We start from the raw sequence: 25,614 nt of genomic DNA on the forward strand, positions 1-25,614 counted from the left end.
CTGGGGTACAGGTAGCTCTGTAGGTATCGGGGGCCAGGAGAGGAGGAGGCCGTGTGTTGCAGGTCTGCATGCAGTGGGGCTGCAGCAGAAGTCACTGCAGCTCGCTACTCGCACGGCAGCAGGGTGTCAGGGGCTGGGGACGGACAGCCTTGGAGTGCTTCTGCAGCTCTCGAGGCAGAGCGTGTGGAACAGGGTATCGGGGGCTCCATGCCTGGGGCAGTGCATGACAGCGAAACCGTGCCAAAGGCAAATGAGGTGTGGGATAGGGAAGGAGAGTGAGTGGGGCATTCAGCCCCAAGATCGGGGGGCCATCAGCAGGGGCGGGTGGTGCCCGCTGCAGGCGGCCTGGGGCCTGTGTCAGTGGGCGGGTGGATGGCATGCAGGGACCAGGCGATGCCAGCGCAATGCAGGCTGCATGGCTGGCCCCGTGCCCCAGGACCTTGACGACAGCTCCGAGGGCCGGGGGTGGGGGTGCAGGCGGCGGGCAGCGGCCCGGGGTAGCGGGCAGGTGGGGTGTGGTGTGGTGGGTACCCGGGTGAGCTGGGGCGGGGGGAGGTGTTGGCGGAGGGGCGGTGGATCCCGGCTGCCGCGAGTATTATGGGATGCCTGGCTGGACCGTGGCTCCCGGCGACTATTATGGGATGCCTTGCCTGGGCGGGGGAGGGGAGTGACTATTATGGGATGCTCGCCCGGGGTGTGACTATTATGGGATGTTCCGGGGGTTACTACAGTGCGCCCCCCTTCCCCCACGCCCCGCCGCCCGCAAGAGGGACGTGCCCGTTAAAGGGCGGCGGGCGGGAGGGTAAGGAGTGGCCACGCCGCGGGGGGCGCCCTTGCCCCGGCGCGAGGGACCGGGTGGGGGGCGAGTATTATGGGATGCCGGGGCGAAGGGGTGCGAGTATTATGGGATGTATCTCGAGGGGGGGGGGGTGTGTGGGATGTTAGTATTATGGGATGTTCCTGGCGGGAGGGGTGATTATTATGGGATGTCGGGCCCCAGCAGTGAGTGGGAAGTTCTGAGGGGAGGGCGAGTATTATGGGATGCCTTGGGCAGGGGGGTGTTGCCAGGGAGCAGGGGGCGGGGTCTGTTGCCGGGGTCCCGGGGGCATATTATGGGATGGAGGCGGGAGCGGGGCGGGGCTTAACCGAGGTTTTTTCCCCTTTAAGAGGCGGTGCCGGGGTCGGAGCCATTTTCCCTTCAGCAGCAGCAGCAGCAGCAGCGGCGGCGGCGGCGAGAGAAGAGCTGGGTGAGAAGCCGGGGGGAACGGGGGTACGTAGGGCCTTCCGCCGCTTCGTGGGGCGTCACTGCTGGTTGGCGCCCGTTAGGCCACGGCGTCCTTCCCTCTCCCCGGGTTCTCCCCGTCCCGCTGCCGCAGGACGTCTTTTCCTCTTTCTCTACTGGACACCGCGCCGGGGAACTGCCACACCAACGGTCCCCGCAGCCCCTTGCGGGCGTCTGCCGCTCGACCCGCGTCTCTGCGCCTGTCCCTGCGGAGAGGCGGCCCGTCGCCGCATGCAAGCCGGACTTCCCCCGCCCCACCCCGCGCCCCCGCCCGGGAGACCGTGCCCCGGCGAGACGCTGCCCCCTCCCCGCCCCCTCCCGCTGCCCCCGCCCTGCGGCGTGCAGCCCCGCTCCGAGCGGGGGCGCGGGTGCAGTGGGCAAGCGGAGCGGGGCTGCCGGCGCTGCCGAGCCTGCTCCTGCCTTTTGTGTGGCGGCGGCGAAGGAGGAGGTCGAACCTGGCTTGGGTCTCGGGCCGCGGCAGTGTCGTTTTGGGGCCGGTGCGCTAAGTTCGGAGGCAGCCGGCAGCGCTAGTGCCGCCGCTGTCCGCCGTACCGGGCTCTTCTCGGACTGTCTGCTACCTTTCTCGGCTCGCTGACAGCCTTCCGGCTGGCTCAGGGTTTGCCATGGAAAGCCTAGCTGCCTTTTCTGCCTCACCAACCTTCTCCCAGACCAAGGCAGAAATAACCAAGGGCAGCTGGCTGCAGAGGACCGGAGAATTTTACTGTAGGACAGCTGAGTGGGGTTGCTTGTCAGAGGGGAGTTTCTTACTCGGTTTGTCTAGTGTCTTCAAAACCGGCTTCATCACAACTCTGGTGCTTATACTTGCTGCCAATGTTTCTGTTATCCGTAGGCTCAAAATCCGATAGAGTTGCTGCCTAAGCTTTCTGAACGATCCTCTTGGTAGCACTATTGCTTGGGAAAACGGAGTTTTAGTCTGCTGTAACTTTCTCTTTTTCTTTTCGATGAAGTGTTGGCTTGGCGGGTGAGAAGACAACACCCTGCAAAAGCCCAGGCCTCCCCCAGTTTGGAGGACATGGCATCGGGCATTGGGTCTCCGTCACCATGCTCGGGGGGCAGCGACGATGATGAGATGGAGATCCTGTTGAACAACGCTATGCCCCAGCATCCTGGTATGGAGATCTTGCAGAGCATGCATGTGAAATGGGGGTGATGCTGGACTCAACCTGAATGTGTAGTACGTGATGGAATGGGTTTTGTCCGGGGTGTTTTTCTACTACTAGTCACATGTATGGTTTTGTTTTTGATATTCGGGTCCTAGCATGACTTGAGTGTGAGGCTCACGGCTTTGTGTCAGGGGGAGCTGTCTGTTCCGAGGCATTCCAGGTTGTCAGTGCAAGGGCTGGAGGTAAAGCATCCAACTCTGACAGGGTACCAGAATGCCTGTGAGTTCCATGCTTCGTGAATGGAGAGGTGACAAGGAGGGGGCTGTATGTAAAAGGCAGGGTGCCTGGGAGCTCAGACCGGCTGACGTCCAGAGCAAACTGCCCTGGGCTGTTGCGTGACCCACTTTCATTCATCACCACACCCAATTATTGAGGTTTCTTGTGGTTCTTCCTCCGTGCTGCCTCCTTACCTTTGCTTTTCTTGTAGTTTTCGTACCTTGTCTCTTTTCCTCGTGTTTGTATCCTCGTTAGCAACAGGAGACTCGAGTTAGAGCTCTGAGTGCTCTTTCGGTTTGCGATGGTTTGTTGTTGCTGATGATGCTTTGTGGACCTACACCTGGATTCTGTGTTTCCATGTGAAAAGAAATAATGTGCTGGATTGTAAGAGAAGTTTGAGCTTTCCTACTAACTCATGCGGTAGTGTCCAATAAGAGACACATTGTGGGCTCTTTGGTTTTATTTGGCCTTTTTTAAGTATTGCCTTTAGGGTTTTCTGGCACCCCCGATACCTTAGGCAGAAGGGGACTTTCAGTAAGCAAACTGGAGAGCTGTAGGTAATACTTCGGAAACGATGGGACACTCTAGGCTTTAAATCAGCATTTGAGGGAGGAGGACCTGGTGGGAGTGAAGCGCCGTGCCTTGCTTGGGAGTATGGCAGGGACCAGGTGCGGGACCCTAGGTTCTGAGAGCTCAGCGTCTGCTGTTTCAGCCGCGGCTGCCGTCGCTGCTGTGACCTGTGGTTTCCTCCGTCCTGCTCAGCTCCCGTGGTCAGGAGGCCATTTTCCCTTGGAGGCAGCAGGAGAGTGTGCGGTGGGCGGGGCGGCTGGCCGGGCTGCTCCTGCAGCCTGCCACAAAGGCAGGGAAGGGCTGGCAGGCTGCCCCTGCCCCCGAGCGAGGGGAGGGGGTGCACAGATGGGAGCAGGCGGCGGTGAGGAGCTGGCATGTGTTCCTCTGGGTGGGCAGTCAGCTTGCTAGCGTTTGATGCAGAGCGAAGGGCTTGGGGGAAGGTTATGTCAAATTCAGGTGGAAAGATTTACTGAGAAGCAACTTCACCGTGGAAGAAGACAAATCCTTGGGTTGTATTTTGCATGCGGGTGGGGGATGCTTTGTATGGCTGAAGAGGTTCGATAGTTGTGGGTTTATTTTGTGAAGATCTGTGGACATAAACAGTATCCTAGCCAGGTTCCCAAATTTACTCACAGTGTAGTTTGCTTTAGATACGTGGGCATTTGTTCTGTGCTCTTGCCTGTTCTTTTTGGGTTGTGGTAGACTCCTTCTTGCAGAAGGAATGTTGTGGAAACGGGAGAGGGGAGCAGAGGGAGAATTGTGCAGTGATAACATCAGTGATTACCTATATCTGTGTGATCAATAACAGTAAGCAGCCGTCTGCTTTTGCTACATCCTTACAAATGTAGACACGTTTGCAAGTTGAGTGGGGGCTGTGAGAAGAGGACTGTGCTATTGTGCACAGATAGGGTTTGAATGAGACATCTTGGCTTTTCCCCTCCAGAGCCTGAGGAAGAGCCAGAAGAAGAGCTTCTCTCAGAGGCTGACACCCCCAAAATCAAGAAGAAGAAGAAGCCCAAGAAGCTAAAGGAACCCAAAGTGCCCAAGCTCAGCAAACGTCAGAAGAAGGAGGTAAGGGAAAGGGTGCCTAAGGTCATGCTGTAAAATACAGATGCATGGGGTGATGGGGCTTACAGTTGCTGTTGGCTTGTGACTTTGGATTCCTACAAGCTTAGGAAGAGTGGTGCTTAGTGCTTATCCAGGGTATTTCCTCACAACTCCCTGATCTTCTCTCTCTCCTTCTCTCTCCAGCTGGGCGACAGCTCTGGTGAGGGGAATGAGTTTGTGGAGGAAGAAGAGGAGGTTCTGCGCTCTGACAGTGAGGGCAGTGACTACACTCCAGGGAAAAAGAAAAAGAAGAAATTAGGGCCCAAGAAGGAAAAGAAAAACAAAGCCAAGCGCAAGGAGGAGGAAGAAGAGGAGGAAGAAGATGATGACTCAAAGGTGAGAGGCTACCTGGCTGACTGCTTGCTTCTCATTTCCATTTGTCTGATTTTGGGGATCATTGTGGTCTTCATTTGTGATGGCACATGGAGTTGGAGCTGTTTGGCCTTTCTTCCTCCATTAGACCTGCTTGACTTGACCGTTTCCCCACCTCGCATTCCTTCCCCTCTGCTACCTTAAACGCACACAGCATCTGTTGAATCCAAACACTCCTCCCTTCTCCACTGATGTTCTGCTGAGGCAGCAATTAATACCTCAAAAAAAAAATCCCCCAGTCCTGACCCATTGGATCTTGTGCAGATGTGTGGAGGCTCTGCTCTTTCCTAGAGCAGATCTAGAACTTTTTCTCAGGGTTACTGCCATTCTTTTTGCACAGGAGCCAAAATCATCTGCTCAGCTCCTGGAAGACTGGGGCATGGAGGATATTGATCATGTCTTCACAGAGGAGGATTACCGCACTCTGACCAACTACAAAGCGTTCAGCCAATTTGTCAGGTGAACTGCAAGCCTGCACTTGGAGGGTCTCTGAAGCAAAAAAAGAGATGGGATGGGGACTGGGTTCTGTTTTGGGAACCTCAAGGCACTTTAGAGACACTAACAAAAAATGAAACAACAGTTCAGACACATCTCTTAATGTTTGCAGTAATGGAGATGATGCAAGTCCTCAGTCCCAGTCCTTTTCCCTCCTGTGCTAAATTCCATTTCACTTTCCAAGCCCCTGAGCATTTGCATTCTCCAGGAAGAATACAGGATGGGAGTGGAGAGATTCACTGGCTGTTGAGATCAGAGATTAGTAAGGAATGTAGTTGGAGATGGAGGTGCTGATGGGGTGGCAGTGGGAAAAAATAATGAGTTCTTGTTTAGGGTGGTTTGATAACTCTTTCTTAATTGTCTGCAGGCCGCTTATCGCAGCCAAGAACCCTAAGATAGCAGTGTCAAAGATGATGATGGTTCTGGGAGCTAAATGGAGGGAGTTTAGCACGAACAACCCCTTCAAGGGAAGTTCAGGCGCATCAGTGGCAGCTGCTGCGGCTGCAGCTGTTGCAGTAGTGGAGAGTATGGTGACAAATGTGGACACTGTCCTGCCACAGCCTCCTGTGGAAGTGCCGCTCAGGAAGGCCAAGACGAAGGAGGGCAAAGGTGAGATGAAGAACCTGGCAGCATGGTGCAGGGTGAGTGGTGTCAGGATTGTAGTCCTCCTGACTTGCAGGCTCCTCTGTTCCCAGGACCCAATGCCCGGCGGAAGCCAAAGGCCAGTCCTCGTATTCCTGATATCAAGAAACCTAAAACAAAGAAGGTGGCACCTTTGAAAATCAAACTGGGAGGATTTGGTTCCAAGCGTAAAAGATCATCAGTAAGTGATGCTTCTTCCCTGCTTAAGAGGAGGTGTTGGTGTGCCAGAAATGCTGGGACACATGTCTGCATACTGCCCCCAGCGTGTTTGTCTGAGTAGCTTGTTTTCCTTGCCTACCTCAGAGTGAAGACGATGATCTGGACGTGGAGTCAGACTTTGATGATGCCAGCATCAACAGCTACTCTGTTTCAGATGGGTCTACAAGCCGCAGTAGCCGCAGTCGCAAAAAACTCAAAGCTGGGAAAAAGAAAAAGAAAGGTATCGTTGCTTGCTGTCAGTTGGAGACAGAGGCACAACTCGGGGTGTAGAGAGGTCAATGTCTGTGGAGAATGTGGATATTTAACAGCATGCTTGAGGGAGAAGAGTTGTTTGTGAAGGAAGAGCCTGATACTGTATTTAATAAGGACAGTGTTTGCAGGAATTCTTCCTGGCCTAGCTGGGGAAACAGGCAGTGCTGAGTTTTTCTGTCCCCAGCTACACCTTCAGCTGGCAGCAGGAGGCACAAAGGGGCTTGTTTTCCTTCTGTGCCAGATCTTGCTCCCTGCTTTTACTTACACAGAGCGAGAGTGTTGGATTCTGGATCTCTGTTACTACGTATACTTTGGAGAGGACCCTTCCTTGTTGTAGGAAACCTGTACCTGTGGCTTGGACTGCTGTAACTCCTCACCACCCTCTGCAGGTGAGGAGGACTCCACAGTGGCTGTGGATGGCTATGAGACTGATCACCAGGACTACTGTGAGGTGTGTCAGCAGGGAGGAGAAATTATACTGTGTGATACCTGCCCTCGTGCCTACCACATGGTCTGCCTGGACCCAGACATGGAGAAAGCCCCAGAAGGCAAATGGAGCTGCCCACACTGTGTGAGTACTGAGTTCTCAGCTGTGCAAGAGATCATGGAGGGGGACATCAGGTGACTTGGGGCTGCCCTTCTGTGGTAATTAAATCACAAATGTTTGATTTTGGGTTCCTGATTTCCTTTCTTACAGGAAAAAGAGGGCATTCAGTGGGAAGCTAAGGAGGATAACTCTGAAGGTGAAGAAATCCTGGAGGATGTTGTTGGAGATGCTGAGGAAGAAGATGACCACCATATGGAGTTCTGTAGAGTCTGCAAGGATGGGGGAGAGCTGCTGTGCTGTGATGCCTGTCCTTCATCCTATCACATCCACTGTTTGAATCCCCCGTTGCCAGAGATTCCCAATGGAGAGTGGCTGTGTCCTCGCTGCACTGTAGGTTCCTACCAGTACTGTTCTATTGCTGCAAGAGATGATTGACCTCATCCCTTTGGAGCATCACATTTTCCCAGAAGTGCTTAGGTCTCAGGAGGCTCCATCTCCTCTCATGGTTTTCTTGGAAAGGTGTGACACTTCTCCCAGAAGTCCCTGAAGTGAGGGGTTATAAATGGTGGTTAGGTGCTTTCACTAGATACTAAGGACTGCTAAGATGGTGAACAAACAAAAAGCTGTTTCAGGACATGTCCTGATAGTTGTACAGCAAAATGTTTTCTGCACAGCTTTCCGGTGGCTGGCTGGGCTGCTGGGCTTGTCAAGCCTTGCAGTTTCTGTAGAGCTTCAGAATTGGTGTGGCTGCTGTCTCTGCTACATTGAGATGCTAACTTCAGTTTGGGGGGTTTTAAGCCTTAAGGGGAGAGACAAAAAAAAAAAGACAAACTGGAAAAATCTCCAAGAAATGCTGTAGGTAGGAAGATGAAATCTCCTGAGTCCAAACCAGCAAATTCCATAGGCATAGTCAAACTGAGGAGGAGAACACTGTCGTTTCTGCTCCTCAGCACATAGGTGCTAATACACACTCTGGTGTAACAAGCTCTCTAACTTTGCAGTGCCCAGCTTTGAAAGGCAAGGTGCAGAAGATCCTGATCTGGAAGTGGGGCCAGCCCCCAGTTGGCCCACCACCACCACGCCCGCCTGATGCAGACCCCAATGCTCCTCCCCCTAAACCCCTGGAGGGCCGACCTGAACGGCAGTTCTTTGTCAAATGGCAGGGCATGTCCTATTGGCACTGCTCCTGGGTGTCAGAGCTGCAGGTGAGTGGAGAGCTCTGAGCCGTGAGGGTGGGTAGCTGGTGGAAGGTGTTTCGGATGGTTAAGGGGAAACCATCTCTTTACTGCTTCTCTTCCTACTGCAGCTGGAGCTGCACTGCCAGGTCATGTTTCGTAACTACCAACGCAAAAATGACATGGATGAGCCCCCCTCAGGGGACTTCGGAGGGGAGGAGGAGAAAAGCCGGAAGAGGAAGAACAAGGACCCCAAGTATGCAGAGATGGAGGAGCGCTTCTATCGATACGGGATCAAGCCCGAGTGGATGATGATCCACAGGATCCTTAATCATAGGTAGGGGAGGTGGCCAAGAGGATTTTCAGCTAAGACCTTAAGCAGGGCTGAAGGAGAGCAGATAAGCTCAACTGCTGTGTGAGTGGGGCTTCCGTGGTCTGCATGACCAACAGTGTGCTTCTGTTGCTTCATGAAGGGCTTTTTCCCTTTTCCCCTTGTTGGTGTGAGTGAGGGAATGCTGTCATTCCACTGTGACTTAGGACTTACTGCTTTCTTCTGCAGTGTGGACAAGAAGGGGAATGTTCACTACTTGATTAAATGGAGAGACCTGCCCTATGACCAGGCATCCTGGGAAAGTGAAGATGTGGATATCCAAGACTATGACATCTACAAGCAAGCTTACTGGAATCACAGGTTAGAGAACTATCTAGAAGGCTGCCTTTCTTTCCATTTCACCAAGATGAAACACAGGAGTGTGTTAGCCTCTAGCACTGGCTTGACTCTTGCCTGGAGGTAGCCAAGAAGCATTGTTGCTGATGTCTTACTCTTTTGTGCAAGGACCTTGTGCTGCTTCACTAGTTGAGGAAGGTTTCAACACTGTTATTGAGCTTGTTTGAGTTGAGTTGTTGCTCTCCCATTCTTTGCAAGGGTTTCTCCTCCATCTGTTTCACAAGCCATTAAAAGTGCACACTCTGTCTCTGCATAGGGAGCTGATGAGAGGTGAAGAGGGCAGGCCTGGGAAGAAGCTAAAGAAAGTGAAGATGCGAAAACTAGAAAGGCCTCCTGAAACTCCCACAGTGGATGTAAGTCACTCTTTGTTGCTTAAGAACATTCTGGTCCTGCTGTTCATTCTGGGGACACAGGCAGAGAAATATGAAACAGGAGTGAAGAGCATATGGCTTCAAACTGAATGGGTTGTAAAGCCTTCAGACAAAGGTTTGCTTTCTGCTGGACAGGGAACTGGCTGGCACTTGGTGAAAGGGTTTGAGGTAAAAAACCCACCAACCTCCCTTTTGGCAGATACCTTTTGGCTACTTGGGATTTTGTCTGGTGCTAGCCTGGTCATCATCTGTGGAGTCTCATCTCTGCTGGGGTATATTTGGGTGGCTGGGAAAGTAGTCTGGTAGCTGTCTAAGGTGAAGTGTCTCAACTCTTCCTCCTTTCCACTGTAGCCGACAGTGAAGTATGACCGGCAGCCAGAGTACCTGGATGTGACAGGGGGAACCCTGCATCCCTACCAGCTGGAAGGCCTGAACTGGCTGCGCTTCTCCTGGGCCCAGGGCACAGATACAATCCTGGCAGATGAGATGGGGCTGGGAAAGACTGTGCAGACAGCTGTGTTCCTCTATTCCTTATACAAGGAGGTGAGAGCTCCGAGAGCACTACCCAGGTAGCTTCTGCCTGTGGTTGCCTTCATCTAATGCTCTTGCTTAACTCTTCATAGGGCCACTCAAAGGGTCCCTTCTTGGTCAGTGCTCCCCTGTCCACAATCATCAACTGGGAACGAGAATTTGAGATGTGGGCTCCAGACATGTATGTGGTGACCTATGTTGGTGACAAGGACAGCCGGGCTATCATCCGGGAGAACGAGTTCACCTTTGAGGATAATGCTATACGTGGAGGCAAGAAGGCATCCAGAATGAAGGTACAGAACTCTGCTGTAATGGAAGCCTGAGCTGACAGAGACTGACTTTCAACAGCTGAGCTTCAGGCTCTGGGAGCTCATGGGGGCTGTAAGAAGGCTGTAGAGGGACTGTTTACAAAGGCTTCAGTGGTAGGATGAGGGGCAATGGTTTCAAATGAGAGAAGAGTAGATTTAGATTGGATGTTAGGAACAAGTTCTGCACCATGAGTCTGCTGCAACACTGCAACAGGTTGTGCAGGGAGATGGTTGAGATCCCATCCCTGGAGATATTCAAGGTCAGGCTGAACAAGGCTCTGAGCAGCCTGATCTAGTGGAGGATGACCACTCCTAGTCTGAAGTAACTCAGTAGTGGAAAAAGAGTTGACTAAGATAATACTGACTGTAGGCAAGTCCCTCTGTCTCTTCTGCTTAATCTGATAAATTAGATTCTGTGCCCAGACAAGAAGGAGGAGCCTGACTTGGCGCCTAGGTTCTGTAGAATTTAGTTTTCTGAGTAAAAGCCAAGATGGGAGCTAAAGCTTTGATTGTGAACTTGTTTCACTTGAGAGGGAGCTGCATTAAGTACTAAGAGTAATATAAAGTTCCATGATAAACCACCTGAGTACTCCAGTGAGCTTCCTCACTTTTTCTGTATTTGCTACTTGTTACTTTTCTGTTGAAATAATGTTTGGCCACTGGAGGTGTTGAAAAGAGGCAGAGTTGCAGTGCTAAGGGTTGTGGTTTAGCACCAGACTTGGTAGAGTTAGATAATGGTTGGACTCCACTTGGGTCTTTTCCAACCAGAACCTTGTGACATGTCCTAAGGCAGGAGATACTTGGGTTGGGAGACTTGTGTGAAGAGTAGTGATGGATTCTGAGGGATAGAATGGTGTGAGTAGCATTTTGAATTTGTGATGATAAGCTGTGGGTGTGAAAAGATTTTGGGCTCATCACGCAATTTGAGGGAGAAACACTGCATCTACTGTTGTTCTGGAGCATTGTCCTGCCCCATTACCGTGCTCATCCTTTCTCTTTGCAGAAGGAGGCTGCTGTGAAGTTCCATGTGCTTCTCACCTCCTATGAACTGATCACCATTGATATGGCCATACTAGGCTCTATTGACTGGGCCTGTCTCATAGTGGATGAAGCTCACAGGCTGAAGAACAACCAGTCTAAGGTACACAGACCCATAGGTGCTGTATAGACATGGCATATATTGAAGGGGGGATGGGCAGGGTGGTTAGAAGATGAGGTAGCTATCAGTTTGCCACACATAGTTGTTTGCTCATTAGTAAATTTGTGTTACTTAGTCCTGCAGTGGACCCAGAGAAGGGCAACAAAGCTGGTACAGTGTCCTCTGAGGGGACTGGGGTTGTTTAGCCTGGAGAAATGGAGGCTGAGGGGAGACCTGATTGCTCTCTACAACTCCCTGAAAAGAGGTTGGATCTAGGTGGGGATTGGTCCCTTTGCCTTAGGAACAAATGGCAGGATGACAAAATGGTCTCGGACTGTGCCAGGGGAGGCTCAGGTTGGTTACTAGAAGAAACTTCTGGACTGAAAAAATTCTCAGAGACTGAAACAGGCTGCCCAGGGAGGTGGTTGAATCCCCATGTCTGGAGGTGTTTCAAAGAGGCTGAGAAGTGGTGCTGAGGGTGCAGAGGTGTGGTTTAGCACTAAGCTTGGCAGAGTTAGGTAATTGTTGGATTCTTATCTTAAAGGTATTTTCCAACTGAAAAAAATATGATTTAAAAAAACCCAACTAAAACAAACAAAAAATAACCACTTCAACATCCTTCATTTGAGGATTATCATTGGCAACAACTTCACTTTTATATGTGACTGATTACATCAGTCTCTCTGTGGGTGAATAGGCAATTGGTGTATGTTGGAATGGGGAAACCTGGCTGTCACTGTTGCTCTCAAACACAAGTTGACTTCTCTGAAAGCAGATTATAGATGGACACTGCCTCTCTTCTGGAAAAGTTTAGTGTGCTGAGCATAAAAATCTGGCAAACCAGGAGGCCAGTCAACCTCACCTCCATCTCTGGAAAGCTGATGGAAGAATTCATGCCTAGAGATGTCAGAATGTAGAGGAAAGAAGGATTACCAAGAATAGCTATCACAGATTCATAAAGGGGAAATCATGCTTGACCAGTCTGGTAGCCTTCTGTGATGGTGTGACCAGCTGGGTGGAGGACAGGAGAGCAGTGGATGTTGTCTGCCTTGAATTTAGCAAGGCACTTGACAGTGCTTCCTGTAATATCTTCACAGGGAAGCTTAGCAAGTGTGGGTTAGATGAGTAGACCATGAGGTAGGTTGAGAGCTAGCTGAAGGAGAGAGCTCAGAGTTGTGGTCAACTGTGCAGTGTCTAGTTGGAGGCCTGTGGCCAGTAATGTTCCCCAGGGATAAGGACTGGGATCAGCCTTGTTCAACATATTCATCAACGACCTGGCTGAGGGCACAGAGTGGAGCCTCAGGCAGTTTGTGATGGTACCAAACTAGCAGGAGTGGCTGACACCCTGTCAGCTGTGCTGGCATTCAGGACAGGCTGAGGACTGGGCAGAGGGAGACCCTTGTGAAGTCCAGCAAGGGCAAGTGTGAGGTCCTGCACCTGAGGAGGAACAACTTCATGCACCAGCACAGGTGAGTGGCTGACCTGCTGGAGAGCAGCTCTGCAGAGGAAGGCCTGGGAGTGCTGGTGGAAAAGGTCACCATGAGCAGTGTGCCCTTGTAGTCAAGAAGACCAATGGTATTCTGAGGTGTGTTAAGGAGAGTGTGGCCATCATTGCTTTCAGGATGCTAGAGCACTGGAATGGGCAACCCAGAGAGGTTGCAGAGTCTCCTTCTCCAGACACTTCAAAACCTGCCTGAACATTTCAGTCTTGGGCAACATGATCTAGGTGACGCTACTTTAGCTGGGGGGCTAGACAAGATGATCTTTAGAGACCCTTTCCACCCCCTACCACTCAATGATTCTATGAGCCCAAGTCTCCTGTTTTCAGAGTAGGATCTCTGCATTCATCCAGCTTTGTGGCAGAACTGATTGGATGTTACAGAAAGGTGGGAAGAGTTGTTCAAAAATGCCTGGGTAGATGCTGCAAGCCGTAGAGCTGCTTTTGTCTGAGGTCACACCTTAGCTAAGTTTGCTTGGCTGAATTCAGTAGACTTGACTGAGAGCATCCCTCATGCCTTAATTCTGGTCTTCATTTGTCTGTGTTCAGTTAAGAACAAGTTTTTTATCATGAGGATGCTGGAACACTGCAGTAGTTTGCTCAGGGAGGTAGTTGAGGCCCCAACCTTGGAGCTGAGTGCTCGAGGTGAGGCTGGACAAGGCCGTGAGCAAGATGCTCTAGTGGAGGATGTCACTGCTGACTGCAGAGAGACTTAGATGGACCTTTGGAGGTCACTTCCAACCCAAACTATTTTGTGAATCTGTTGTTCTAGTGTAGGCTGAAAACAATTACTACTGGAATTCTGTTTTTAGAGGTTCTTGGAGACAAAAATATGTCTTAGTTTCCCTTCTAGGTTTTTTCCTTTTAAAAATGGCTATAGCTTTTTGGATCTTGGCCTGAGGCATCTTTCTGAGACATCACAGCTGTATACTTAAGAATCCAGTTTCCAGATCTTTTATTGGAGGCACTAAGCCTGGATGCCATTGTGTGCTTAGAGTGGAAATTATGTGCAGTACTAATGAATGCTTACTATTAAGATTCATTAACTGAAAGAAGAGGTAAAGGCTCAGGGGTGCATTGTGACTACTAGCTACAGTTGGTTATTCACCTAAGCTGTGAAATCTGCCTTTATCTAGAGCAGTTTCTTGTCCTGTAAGGACAGCTTCTGTTTGGCTGTCCTGGGCAGCCTGCTCTAGTTGGTGTCCCTGCTGACTGCAGCAGGCTTGGATATGATGACCTTTAAGGGTCCCTTCCAACCCAGTGCAATCTGTGTAACCATAAAGACAGGTCAGATGCTTCTTGACAGAGTATGGTTCTCATTCAGAGGTCTGCAGCTAGAGTCAGTAAATTCCATCTTTCATTCCAAGAGAAGTATGGCTGGGTTTTTTTTTACTACATAGCAAGATAACTCCCCATGGAAGCAACTAGAAGGATCCAAAACATAAGTGATGGTGTTCTTTGTTTTGTGGCTTGGTTTGTTTTTTTTCTCTTTGCCATCTAGTGTGAACTGCTGTTACTGAGTGCATTGTGCCAAGTGTAACATAAGCAAAGGAATGGCTGGACTTGTAAATAAATCACTGCTGTGTTGTACCATGTTCACCAGTGCAAACTGACACTTGTGCTTTTCAGTTCAGTACTTCAACTGCTTGCTGCTCTGACTGAAATGACTTCATTGTTGTGAGAACCAACACAAATTACCTTGAAGATACACTGGCAAACCCTGAGCTCTTTCCCCTCTGCTTGTTCAGAGCTCTGGAATGCTGCCAGGGTTGATATGAATGGGGAAAGTGACTTGGCTATTTCTAGAATTCTCAGGGCAGGAGAATTGTGAGAATGTGGAACACTGCTTTTAGCAGGAAAAAGGTATAGCAATCTGGAAATGGTTGGTGACCTGAAGGAGCCTCTAACTTGGAGCAAAGGACCCTTCCCAGCAACTGATGGCTTGTAGGATTTACAGTAGTCCTGTTTTAGCTGTGCAGTGCCATGACCAAATGGGATCAGTCCAGATGACCCTGACTGGAGTGTGAACTACGTATGGAGCTCTTACCCAAACAGCTGGTGTGATCTAAACTGAACACTGCTTTGGTGTCAACTTTTTTTCTAGAATAATTTTTCCTTCTTTTTGGATAAGCCCAGGGGTCCAGAGGAGGCCATGAAAATGATTGAGGGGCTGGAGCACCTCTGCTACAATGACAGGCTGAGCGACCTGGGGTTGTTCAGCCTGGAGAAGAGAAGATGCTGGGGAGACTGCCATAGAGCAACTTGCCACTACCTGAAGGGGGCTACAAAAAGGTTGCAGAGGGACTGTTTGCAAAGGCCTGCAGGGACAGGATGAGGGACAATGGTTTGAAATGAGAGAAGAGCAGATTTAGATTGGATGTGAGGAACAAGTTCTGCACCATGAGGGTGCTGGAACTCTGCAACAGGTTGCCCAGGGAGGGAGTTGAGGTCCTGTCCCTGGAGATACTCAAGGTGAGGCTGCACAAGGCTGTGAGCAGGCTGGTTTAGTGGAGGATGTCCCTGCTGACTGCAGGGTGGTTGGACTAGATGACACCTGGAGGTCCCTTCCATCCCAAACCATTCTATGGGTTGATGAGCCTTTGACTTATTTGGGGTGGATGCTGTTGTGGTTTTTTTCCCCACCATTGCTTCCCTTGTTCTCTCCTTCCAGTTCTTCCGCGTGCTCAATGGTTACTCCCTCCAGCACAAGCTGCTGCTTACAGGAACTCCCCTACAGAATAACCTGGAAGAACTGTTCCACCTACTGAACTTTCTGACACCAGAGAGATTCCAGTATGTCTTGCAGTGCAAGTCAGCCTTGCCTGTCTTGTCACTCTGCTCTCCTTCATTGTTTTTTTTTCCCCTTATGTTCTTTTTTCCTTTCCCCTTAGTGGCTTTTGCTGACTCTCTGTTTCTCTGCAGTAACTTGGAGGGCTTCCTAGAAGAGTTTGCAGATATTGCCAAGGAAGATCAGATCAAGAAACTGCACGACATGCTTGGCCCACACATGCTGAGGCGTCTCAAAGCTGATGTTTTCAAGAATATGCCATCTAAGACTGAACTCATTGTCAGAGTGGAGTTGAGCCCCATGCAGAAGTGAGTGGGAGGATGAAGAGAGCACCTGCTGTTGAGCTCCTGTTGCTCTGTTTTACTGTTCCAAAGAGGATGCTGCAACAGCCTTATCCTCACTATAGGCCTTTCTACACAGTGCATGGGAGGAGGATTTCCTGCTGCCTCTAGCTGGGGAAAGGCTAGTCCTGTGCTCTGCTATAAGGAATAAAGAGATAGTGGATGCTGTTGGCAGAGCCCAGGTAGCTGGCAGGTAGTGCCAGGAGCTGTGCAGAGTTCAGCAGGGGTGTGTTAGAGACTCTCCTGAAGGGTGTCTGAGTCTGGCTCTTTTTTTGTTTCCAGGAAATACTACAAATACATTTTGACAAGAAACTTTGAGGCACTGAACGCACGAGGTGGTGGTAACCAAGTCTCCTTGCTCAATGTTGTTATGGATCTGAAGAAGTGTTGTAACCACCCCTACCTCTTTCCTGTGGCTGCTATGGTATGTGCAGTCATTTACTCTGTGTAAGCAGATTCCTTGCTGGTTCTTATCAGGGAGACAGCTCCTTGGCAAAGATGTGGAGGGGGTCTCTTTCATTTTCCTGCTTCCATGGGTTTTCATCCTGTTCTGTAGAGCCTTTCCTTTCCCACTATCTTCACATGACAGGTAGGAACTATCTCATGACTCGTGCAAGCAGGTGAAGACAGTAAGAATAGGGACCAAGTCAATAAGAAAGAGATGGGCATCTGGAAGTCAGACTGCAAGAGAAGAGGCACAGGCTGGCTGTGATGTTTGTATGAGCAGTGCTACACATTGTGGTTGATCAGATATGAATCGGTGCCTGAGCACAGCTAGTGATGTCTAGTGACAGAGCCCCATCTCTTCAAGCTGCTTCCATCCCTGCACCCCACCCCTTACTCCCTTTCTCTTTTTCTCCTCAGGAAGCTCCCAAAATGCCAAATGGTATGTATGATGGGAGTGCTCTGATTCGAGCCTCTGGAAAGCTGTTACTGCTCCAGAAGATGTTGAAGAACCTTAAGGAAGGCGGTCACAGGGTGCTCATATTCTCTCAGGTATATGGGGGAAATCCTTAAGGCTTGGAACTTTCTGAGAGAGGGGTCTGTTAATCTGATATTCCCCTGTCCCTCTTCACCCTTTTGTGATGATGGTGTTCTGACCTGCAGATGACTAAAATGTTGGACCTTCTGGAAGACTTTTTGGAACATGAAGGGTACAAATACGAGCGAATTGATGGAGGGATCACAGGGAACATGCGGCAGGAGGCAATCGATCGCTTCAACGGTATGGGATCTCCAACTTGCAAATGGAAGCTGTGGTCTTGTGTGTGCTTAGCCCTCAGCATGGGATTGGTGTGGCCCAAGTCTCTCATTGCTCTCCTGAAGTCTTTCATTAGTGGTTCCCCCTCAGGTGATGTGGATCAGATATGAAAATCCTTTTTTGAGTCATGCACTCTCTCTTGACTATTGGTTGTTTTCTCCTCCTTTTCTAAGCTCCTGGTGCTCAGCAGTTTTGCTTTCTGCTTTCAACTCGAGCTGGGGGTCTTGGTATTAACCTGGCTACAGCAGATACTGTGATTATCTATGATTCAGACTGGAACCCCCACAATGATATCCAGGTGAGTCTGAAGGAGACCACTTGCTGTGGAGTAATCCTGAGGAAGAGGGGAAATTAAATCATCAGGAGTGAAGGAACATGAGACTTGCCCTCTAGAAATATGCATGTTAGACCAGTGAGGATGGGTAGAGATGGGAGGTGAAGTAGTGGAGGGTTCTTCTAGGGCCTAGCCTTCACTAATGCTAAGAGCCAGCATCAAGGCAACTGGGAAGCTTGTGGAGGTAGCTGGGGTGTATCAGGCTACCACTTGTGTAGCTCTGGACTGTTCTGAGCACATCTCTCTTCTAGGCCTTCAGTCGTGCACACAGAATTGGACAGAACAAGAAAGTGATGATTTACCGCTTTGTGACAAGGGCCTCAGTGGAGGAGCGTATCACTCAGGTGGCCAAGAAGAAAATGATGCTAACTCATCTGGTAGTGAGACCAGGCTTGGGCTCCAAGACAGGCTCCATGTCCAAACAGGAACTTGATGACATTCTCAAATTTGGCACTGAAGAACTCTTCAAGGATGAAGCTACTGAGGGGGGTGAGTGCCTGGGAGTAGAACTGAAGCAGGTGGGGAGGTCCGGATCCTTATTTAGCAAGCAATTGTTGGCACAGTGCTGCTTATAGCTCTACAGAGGGATCTGGGGTGGCACTCCCTTGAGATCCACACAGCAGCTGTGCCTGTGCTCTTCCCTCAGGAGATAACAAAGAAGGCGAAGACAGCAGTGTCATCCACTATGATGACAAAGCAATTGAGCGTCTCTTGGATCGGAACCAGGATGAAACAGAAGATACAGAACTTCAGGGCATGAATGAGTATCTCAGTTCCTTCAAGGTGGCCCAGTATGTGGTCCGTGAAGAGGAGATGGGGGTGAGTGTGAGGTGCATGTCAGCTAGTGTCTTCTGCTGACTGATGTAGGATCAGTTAAGCAAATTGAGCTCTGATGCTTTCAAGGGCAAGCAGGCATGTATATGCTCAGCCTGAGATCTGGAATGTAGGGCTCTAAGTTTGTTACCTCTCTGTGGCAGGAGGAAGAGGAGGTGGAACGGGAGATCATTAAGCAGGAGGAGTCAGTAGATCCTGACTACTGGGAGAAGCTGCTGCGGCACCACTATGAACAGCAGCAGGAGGACCTGGCCAGGAACCTGGGCAAGGGCAAGCGCATTCGCAAGCAAGTGAACTACAACGACGGCTCGCAGGAGGACAGAGGTATAAGCCCCAGAGAGCCGAGGGAGGGGTCGGCACGAGTGCAGGGTGCTGGGAGGCAACGGAGCAGCCTGGCAGGCTCACGAGCTGCTTCTCTTCCAGACTGGCAGGATGACCAGTCGGATAACCAGTCGGACTACTCAGTGGCTTCTGAAGAAGGAGATGAGGACTTTGACGAGAGGTCTGAAGGTACATGCTAGTGAAGCCAGAGATCTTGGGTGTGGGGCAGCTATGACTTAGGTGATTGATCCACTCTGGTGCTGTTCTGCAAGGGAAATAGTCACGCAACGAGGTTCTGTGCTTGTCTCTGCTCCTTAGCTGCATTTCTCTCTTCAGCAGCTCGTCGGCCTAGCCGCAAGGGCCTGAGGAATGATAAGGATAAGCCTCTGCCTCCCTTACTTGCCCGTGTAGGAGGAAACATTGAAGTAAGTAGCACCAGGGTAGATGTTGGCATCCTAGCTGTGACTGTGTGGGTCTTGCCACAGCTGTCTGACTTTTCCATTCTAGGTGCTGGGTTTCAATGCTCGTCAGCGCAAAGCCTTCCTCAATGCTATCATGCGCTATGGAATGCCACCTCAGGATGCCTTCACCACTCAGTGGCTTGTCCGGGACCTCCGTGGCAAGTCAGAGAAAGAGTTCAAGTGAGTCTGCATTAGGCAGGACTGGCAACATCTTATGCTCTCTGGGGACAAATTCGAGTTGGTCCTTTTTCTGACCTTTCTTTGGAGACTGCATTTCTTTAATGTGTGACCTGATTCTATGGCGGGCAGTGAAGCATAAGCTGGAAGACACTGCAGGGGCTGTTCCTAATTCTCTTCTTGGGACCTGACTCATCAGTCACCAAAAGCAGATGACTGTAGGGTGGCATGGCCATGGGAATATGTAAAGGATACTCTTCCCAAGTCCTTTCTGGATTTGTGGTTGTTTCTGGCTTCAGACTGAGTTAGCCCTGAGTCCTTTATGTAGGAATCCTGTCAGGAAACTCCCTCAACAGAGGCTGGAACCCTAGTTCTGTGGGTTAAGGGTGTTGGGGTAATTTTCCTTGCTTATTGGAAGGGCTCTGATAACTCATGTTACCAAGGGAGGTAGAGATACTCAAGGTCAGGCTGGAGAAGACTGTAAGCAAGCTGATCTAGTGGAGAATGTCCCTGCTGACTGCAGGTGACCTTTTGGGGGTCTCTTCCAACCCAAACCATTCTGTCTAGCTAACCCATTTTTGAGTCTAATTGTTTGTCCCTTGACTGCTGCAGGGCTTACGTCTCGCTGTTCATGCGCCATTTGTGTGAGCCTGGGGCTGATGGTGCAGAGACCTTTGCAGATGGAGTCCCGCGGGAAGGTCTCTCTCGCCAACACGTTCTCACTCGCATTGGGGTCATGTCGCTCATACGCAAGAAGGTGGGTGCCTGGTGGAGTCACGCAGCCTTTGCTCTCCATGCAGCCTGTAGTTACTGGGGTACCCACCTGCTGAGATACCTCTCCTTCCACACCTGTTTTTCTTGTGATGAGTGATCTGTCTGCTGGGTTGAGGGAGAGCTTTGTAATGCTCCTTCAAAGAGATGTCTTTCTCTCCCTCTTGTGTAGGTGCAGGAATTTGAGCATGTGAATGGCCGCTGGAGTATGCCAGAACTGGCAGAGATAGAGGAGAACAAGAAACTTTCGCAGCCAAGCTCACCCTCTCCTAAAACTCCAACTCCTTCAACACCAGGGGATACGCAGCCAAACACACCTGCCCCTGTCCCTCCAACTGGTGAGAGTTCCCCTCTTACACAGTCCTGTGTCCTGACCTCATCTTTGCTCTTCCCCTCACCGGAGCTGTGGTGGTGGGGTTTTGGGGTGGACACAGATCAACTTACCTCTCATGTTAGGAGGGCTACCAAAGATATGTGGAAGCCCTTAAAGGCAGGAGAGGACAGCAACTTTCCTTGAGCTGACATCAGCAAGAAAAGCCTAGCATTTGCAGTGAGCAGTAAAGGGGGAGACATCTTCAGAGTTAGAGAATCATAAAGGTTGGAAGTGACCTCTGAAAGTCATCCAGTCCACCCCCCGTGCTAGAACAGGATCACCTACAGTAATCACACAGGAAGATGACCAGGTGGGCTTGGAATGCCTCCAGGGACAGACTCCATAGCCTCTCTGTGCAGCCTTTTCCGGTGCTTTGCCACCCTCAAAGGGAAGATTGGTTTTTTCCCCCTGTTTTTGGAACTTCTCCTGTTCTGGTTTGTGTCCATTGCCCTTTGTCCTGTCACTGGAGACCACCAAGAAGGCTCTGGCTCTATCTTCCTGGCACTCACCATTTAGATATTGGTCAGCATGAATGAGATCCCGCTCAGTCTTGTCCAGTCTGAACAGCCTCGGCGCTCCTCAGCCTTTCCTCATAAGGTGGATGTTCCAGTCCTGTCAGCATCTTTGTAGCCCTTTGGGCTTCCTCCAGTAGATCCCAGTCTCTCTTGAACTGGTGAAACCCAGAACTAGGCACAGTACTCCAGGTGTGGCCTTACCAGGGCAAAGTAGAGCAGGAGGAGAACCTCACTTGACGTGCTGGCCACACTCTTCTTAGTGCACCCCAGGATACCACTGGCCTCCTCAGCTGTGAGAGCACATTGTTGGCTCATGGTGAACTTTCGGTGCACCAGCACTCTGAGATAGCTAACCTGTTGGGAGAGCAGCTCTGGAGAAATCTGAGCGATGTTCATCCCACTTTGATGGGCCAAATCTCTGGGAGCAGTCTTGGTAATGATGCAGGAAAGATCTTACTAATGGCTCCTTTCCTTCTTTTGTTTTGCTGTGCGGCTCTGGGGTGGAATATACAGAAGAAGGAGTAAAAGCAGAAGAAGGAGCCAGTGCGAAGGAGGTGGGAGAGTCATCTGAAGCAGAGAAAGAGCTCGGTGCCTCTGCTGCTGAAACAGAGGTGCCTGTGGAGGTGAGCATTGGGCTGCTTGTTTGCTTCCTGCAGATGTCTCTACTTCTGCCCTTTCTGTTCTCTTCAGCTGCTGAGACAGAGCTGAGTTCATGGAATGATATTTAAAGATATTTCTCGAGTCCTCAGAACTGGTCTGACAGTTCTGTGCATTTTTTCTCTCCAGATTCCTGTGACTGTCTTCTGTTCACTGCAGTGCTTTACCTCACCTCTCGCTGATTTCTCCCCTCACAGCAGTGTGCCCAGCCTGCGGAGACACCACCGCAAGAAGCTAAATCCCCAGTCAACTCCACAGAAACAGACGAAAAGAAAGTAGAGGAACCAGAGGCGAAGGAAAGACCAGATGAGCCAATGGAAGTGGAAAGCAAAGGTATTTCATGGGCATTTAATACCTTGAGGAGCAATGAACCCCCCTCCTTTTCAAGTAATCTTCTCCTGATGTTGCATCTTCTCTGCTTCAGCACTTCATCTTAAGGGAATGCTGCAGACAGTCAGTGCTCCACTACTTCGAACAGGGGGTTAGGGAACAGTATTGGCTTTCACAGGCTGCAGAACAAACCTTGGACTTTGTCTTCCCCTTCTCTCCTGCAGCTGACTTGGAGAAAGTAGAAGATAGGCCACCAGCTGAGAATACCTCTGAACCTGCTATAATCACCCTGGATGAGAAAGGCAAGTCAGGATATTCCATTTTCCTTTGCCCCCTCTTGCAAAGATTCCTTGAGAGTCCAACTTGCACTGGTATCTGCTGTGTTCTAATAAGTTGTTGTCTGTACAGATGAGAAAAAGGAGGATGACAAGAGAGATGTGGTGATGCTGCAGAATGGAGAGATGCTGAAGGAGTCAGCAGATGAAAGGCACAAGAAGGCAGTGAAGCAGCGCTTCATGTTCAACATAGCAGATGGTGGCTTCACTGGTATGAGAAATATTTATGGACTTGAACTTTTTTGTGTGCTTCTGCTTGTGCTCATGAAATAACTTCCAAGGCTTTTGGTGTCTCTTGCATTTCCAGAACTGCATTCACTGTGGCAGAATGAAGAGCGTGCTGCAACTGTCACAAAGAAGACCTATGAGATCTGGCACCGACGTCATGACTACTGGCTTCTTGCTGGGATCATCAAGTATCCTTACCTTGATGAGCCAGTTCTCTACTCTTGTACATAACCTATCAGGGTGAAGGTGGCCCTCATGGCTCTGGTCCACGTTAAGAGGAAATGCTTTGTCTTTCACAAGAGTGAAAGCCATGGTGGGAGGAGGAGTCTCCTGCCAGCATAGTCAAGACTTAGCAGGACATAGTTTTCATTCCTTTCCCTTGGCTCCTGTTCCTGCCCTCTCTGCATTCCTCCTTCCCAACCCCCTCCTGAGAACTGTATCTGCCTGAGCTGTGTCTTCCCTTGTTCTCACTGCCTTTGTTTGCCTGAGCTCATCCCATCTCAGTCATGGCTATGCCCGTTGGCAGGATATTCAGAATGATCCACGTTACGCCATCCTCAATGAGCCCTTCAAGGGTGAGATGAACAGGGGCAACTTCCTGGAAATAAAGAATAAGTTCTTGGCAAGGAGATTTAAGGTAAGGATTTTTATTCAGCCAGGTAGACTGTTTAGGAGGAGCTTGATGGGTTGAACTTCTACTAAGATAGTGAAGGCTTCTGCAGTACTCTTCATTGTCAGAGGGGAAAAAAGAGTAGAAATCCTAGGATGATGCAGTAGCTCCAGGAGAGGCTGTTCCTTTACTCTAGAAAGGGGGAGCTTGGGTCAGTGTGTGCCTTCCAAATGTTTGTTGGACAGCTGGTGTGCAGAAAGCTTCAAGTTGATGTTTTCACCACAGCTTCTGCTTGGTGTGCTCAGTGTGCCTAAGAACTGGACAGCACTGTATACACTGGTGAAAAGGTTGCCCTCAGTCTCTGCCTCAGCCTATTTGAGAGTGACAGTAGCTTAGTTTTCTGAGTGATTTAAGACTGGCATGGGTAAGGGCCTTGTGGTTCTCACTCTTGGAGCAAAACGTTCATTTCAGTCTGTCTGATCAGTTCTGCACTAGCTGATGGATTTCTCCAAAGTTCCTGACATGCCTAACAGCTTTTGGTATAAGTAGCATGGGATGTTTCTCACTTGAGTTCAGAGAGAAGGCTCTATCCTATTCCTTTCAGAAACAGAAAGAGTAAACTAACAAATAGGTTGGTCTGAGGGGTGTATGAGAATCTTCAGTCTTTGATTAAGCGGGGTGCAGCCTAGTTTTCTTGTGTACCTGGCCTAGCTGAATGGAGCTCTTAATTGGTCTGAGCTATTTAAAGCTTACTTGGAATGAGCAGAAGCTGCTGAAAGGTTCAGCTCCACAATCTCACCTCATAAGAGAGAACTGATCAGGAGAGACTGGACCCTTATTACTGCCCCATCTTTCAGCTCCTGGAGCAAGCACTGGTGATTGAGGAGCAGCTGCGGCGAGCTGCCTATCTGAACATGTCAGAAGACCCATCTCATCCATCTATGGCTCTGAACACACGTTTTGCAGAGGTGGAATGCTTGGCTGAGAGCCATCAACACCTGTCCAAGGAGTCAATGGCTGGCAATAAACCAGCCAATGCTGTGCTGCACAAAGGTAATGCAGGGTGTGGGATAGGTGATTAGCATCTCTCCGCTCTCTGGAGTTGCCCCTTTTCCCGTCTGAACAGACGTCTGTCTCTTTTCCAGTTCTGAAACAGCTGGAGGAGCTTTTGAGTGACATGAAGGCAGATGTGACTCGTTTGCCTGCCACCATTGCCCGTATCCCTCCTGTGGCAGTGCGTTTGCAGATGTCAGAGCGCAACATCCTCAGCCGGCTGGCTAACCGCAGCAGTGAGCCCCCACCCCCACCTCCCCAGCAAGTACGTACCCTCTCTGCTCAGTGAGAGAGCTGTTGGGGAGGACTGGAGGCTCTCTGGGGAAAGCCAGGCTCCCTTGACCAGCCATTGACTCTCAGATCATCTGTTCTCACCTTACAGGTGGCCCAGCAGCAGTGAGTCCCTGGCCCAGTGCTGTTGACCTTTTGGCCAAGCTGAAGTGACCCCTGTCCCCCTCTCACCCCGCCCCTTTCACACTCTACCCCTCTGCCTGACATTCCTGACTGGGTGCTGTTTCCCTCCTGGAAGCTGCTACACAAGTCTCTGGGAGAAGAAACTCCTTCCTCTGCAGCCAGCCTGTTAGAGCGAGGAGTGTGCTTAGGAGAGGGGGATGGATGGACTCTGTACATAGTGACTGGAGGCCCCAGCGCCATGTCTGTTACATGGAAAACCTGGCTGTGGTTGCTTGCTGCCTCCACCTGGAATTCCAGGTTTTGTTTTGGTTTAGGGTTTGGGTTTTTTTTTTTCGTGTTGTTTGGATTGTGTTGGGGTTTTTTAAATTTTTTGTTAGGCTGTTTTTCGGTGGGTTTTTTTGGTTGGTTTTATTATTTTATGTCTGAGTTTGTTTACTGAGCTGAGGGTGCAGGCAAGACCAAGCAAAAGCCAGGACTTGAGACAAAGCTACCTCCATCGAGATCCTTTTTAATACAAAAACTGACTAGACGTGTCCACTAATAACAGCTTGAAGAAAAACAAAACAAAAAACAAAACATAAAAAAAACGAGAAAAAATATAATAAACCACAAACATACCAGAGCAAAACCTTGGTACAACTGAAATAAAGTTTCCTTGTATTTTATTTTGTTGCTAGTTACCTCCTCCCTCTCCTCTGCCTTCCGCGCTCCCCTCCCTTCATTCGGCCCACGTCGGGCGCCCTGGCGCCGCTCCGGGCTCCGCTCGCTGTGCGGCTCCCCCTACGCCGCCAAGCTGCCTCCAGCCCCCTGGGGCCGGGGCCGCTCTGAGCGCCGCCTGCTTGCGCTGGCTGTTCAGGGCCCGCTCGCTGTGCGGCTCCCCCCACGCCGCCAAGCTGCCTCTAGCCGGGGCCGGGGCTGGGGCCGGTGTGAGCGCCGCCTGCTTGCGCTGGCCGTTCGGGGCCCGCTCGCTGTGCGGCTCCCCCCACGCCGCCAAGCTGCCTCTAGCCGGGGCCGGGGCCGCTCTGAGCGCCGCCTGCTTGCGCTGGCCGTTCGGGGCCCGCTCGCTGTGCGGCTCCCCCCACGCCGCCAAGCTGCCTCTAGCCGCCCCGGGGCCGCTCTGAGCGCCGCCTGCTTGCGCTGGCCGTTCGGGGCCCGCTCGCTGTGCGGCTCCCCCCAC

The 25,614-nt window shown here is 50.7% G+C and overlaps 1 protein-coding gene and 1 non-coding gene across 8 annotated transcripts; both read left to right on the plus strand.

Annotated features, from left to right (window-relative positions):
- Positions 1-1,148: 1,148 nt before the first annotated feature.
- CHD4 (chromodomain helicase DNA binding protein 4) lies at positions 1,149-25,102 on the plus strand. Of its 7 annotated transcripts, XM_064155903.1 has the most exons (40): positions 1,149-1,247; positions 2,251-2,412; positions 4,196-4,323; positions 4,504-4,695; positions 5,072-5,190; positions 5,594-5,835; positions 5,922-6,049; positions 6,172-6,307; positions 6,729-6,910; positions 7,037-7,276; positions 7,888-8,091; positions 8,193-8,398; positions 8,621-8,752; positions 9,045-9,141; positions 9,511-9,702; positions 9,783-9,983; positions 11,002-11,139; positions 15,306-15,427; positions 15,557-15,730; positions 16,046-16,187; positions 16,628-16,759; positions 16,871-16,988; positions 17,198-17,322; positions 17,610-17,847; positions 18,005-18,177; positions 18,336-18,516; positions 18,616-18,702; positions 18,850-18,938; positions 19,021-19,154; positions 19,764-19,908; positions 20,095-20,260; positions 21,324-21,433; positions 21,665-21,800; positions 22,022-22,099; positions 22,206-22,343; positions 22,440-22,548; positions 22,865-22,997; positions 23,828-24,023; positions 24,116-24,288; positions 24,406-25,102. In XM_064155903.1, exons 2-40 carry the CDS (start codon positions 2,316-2,318, stop codon positions 24,421-24,423), a joined length of 5,751 nt encoding a protein of 1,916 aa, XP_064011973.1. In that variant the 5' UTR covers positions 1,149-1,247; positions 2,251-2,315; the 3' UTR covers positions 24,424-25,102. The 7 variants fall into 7 exon arrangements, with proteins under 7 accessions (XP_064011973.1, XP_064011969.1, XP_064011970.1 ...); XM_064155899.1 differs by having other exon boundaries at positions 18,336-18,702; XM_064155900.1 differs by having other exon boundaries at positions 24,116-24,466.
- On the plus strand, positions 20,288-20,427 carry LOC135182153 (small Cajal body-specific RNA 11). The gene has a single exon (XR_010305066.1). It is a non-coding gene; the product is annotated as a small Cajal body-specific RNA 11 (non-coding RNA).
- Positions 25,103-25,614: the final 512 nt, after the last annotated feature.

Source organism: Pogoniulus pusillus, chromosome 15 (assembly GCF_015220805.1).
Source record: "Pogoniulus pusillus isolate bPogPus1 chromosome 15, bPogPus1.pri, whole genome shotgun sequence".
NCBI lineage: Eukaryota > Metazoa > Chordata > Aves > Piciformes > Lybiidae > Pogoniulus > Pogoniulus pusillus.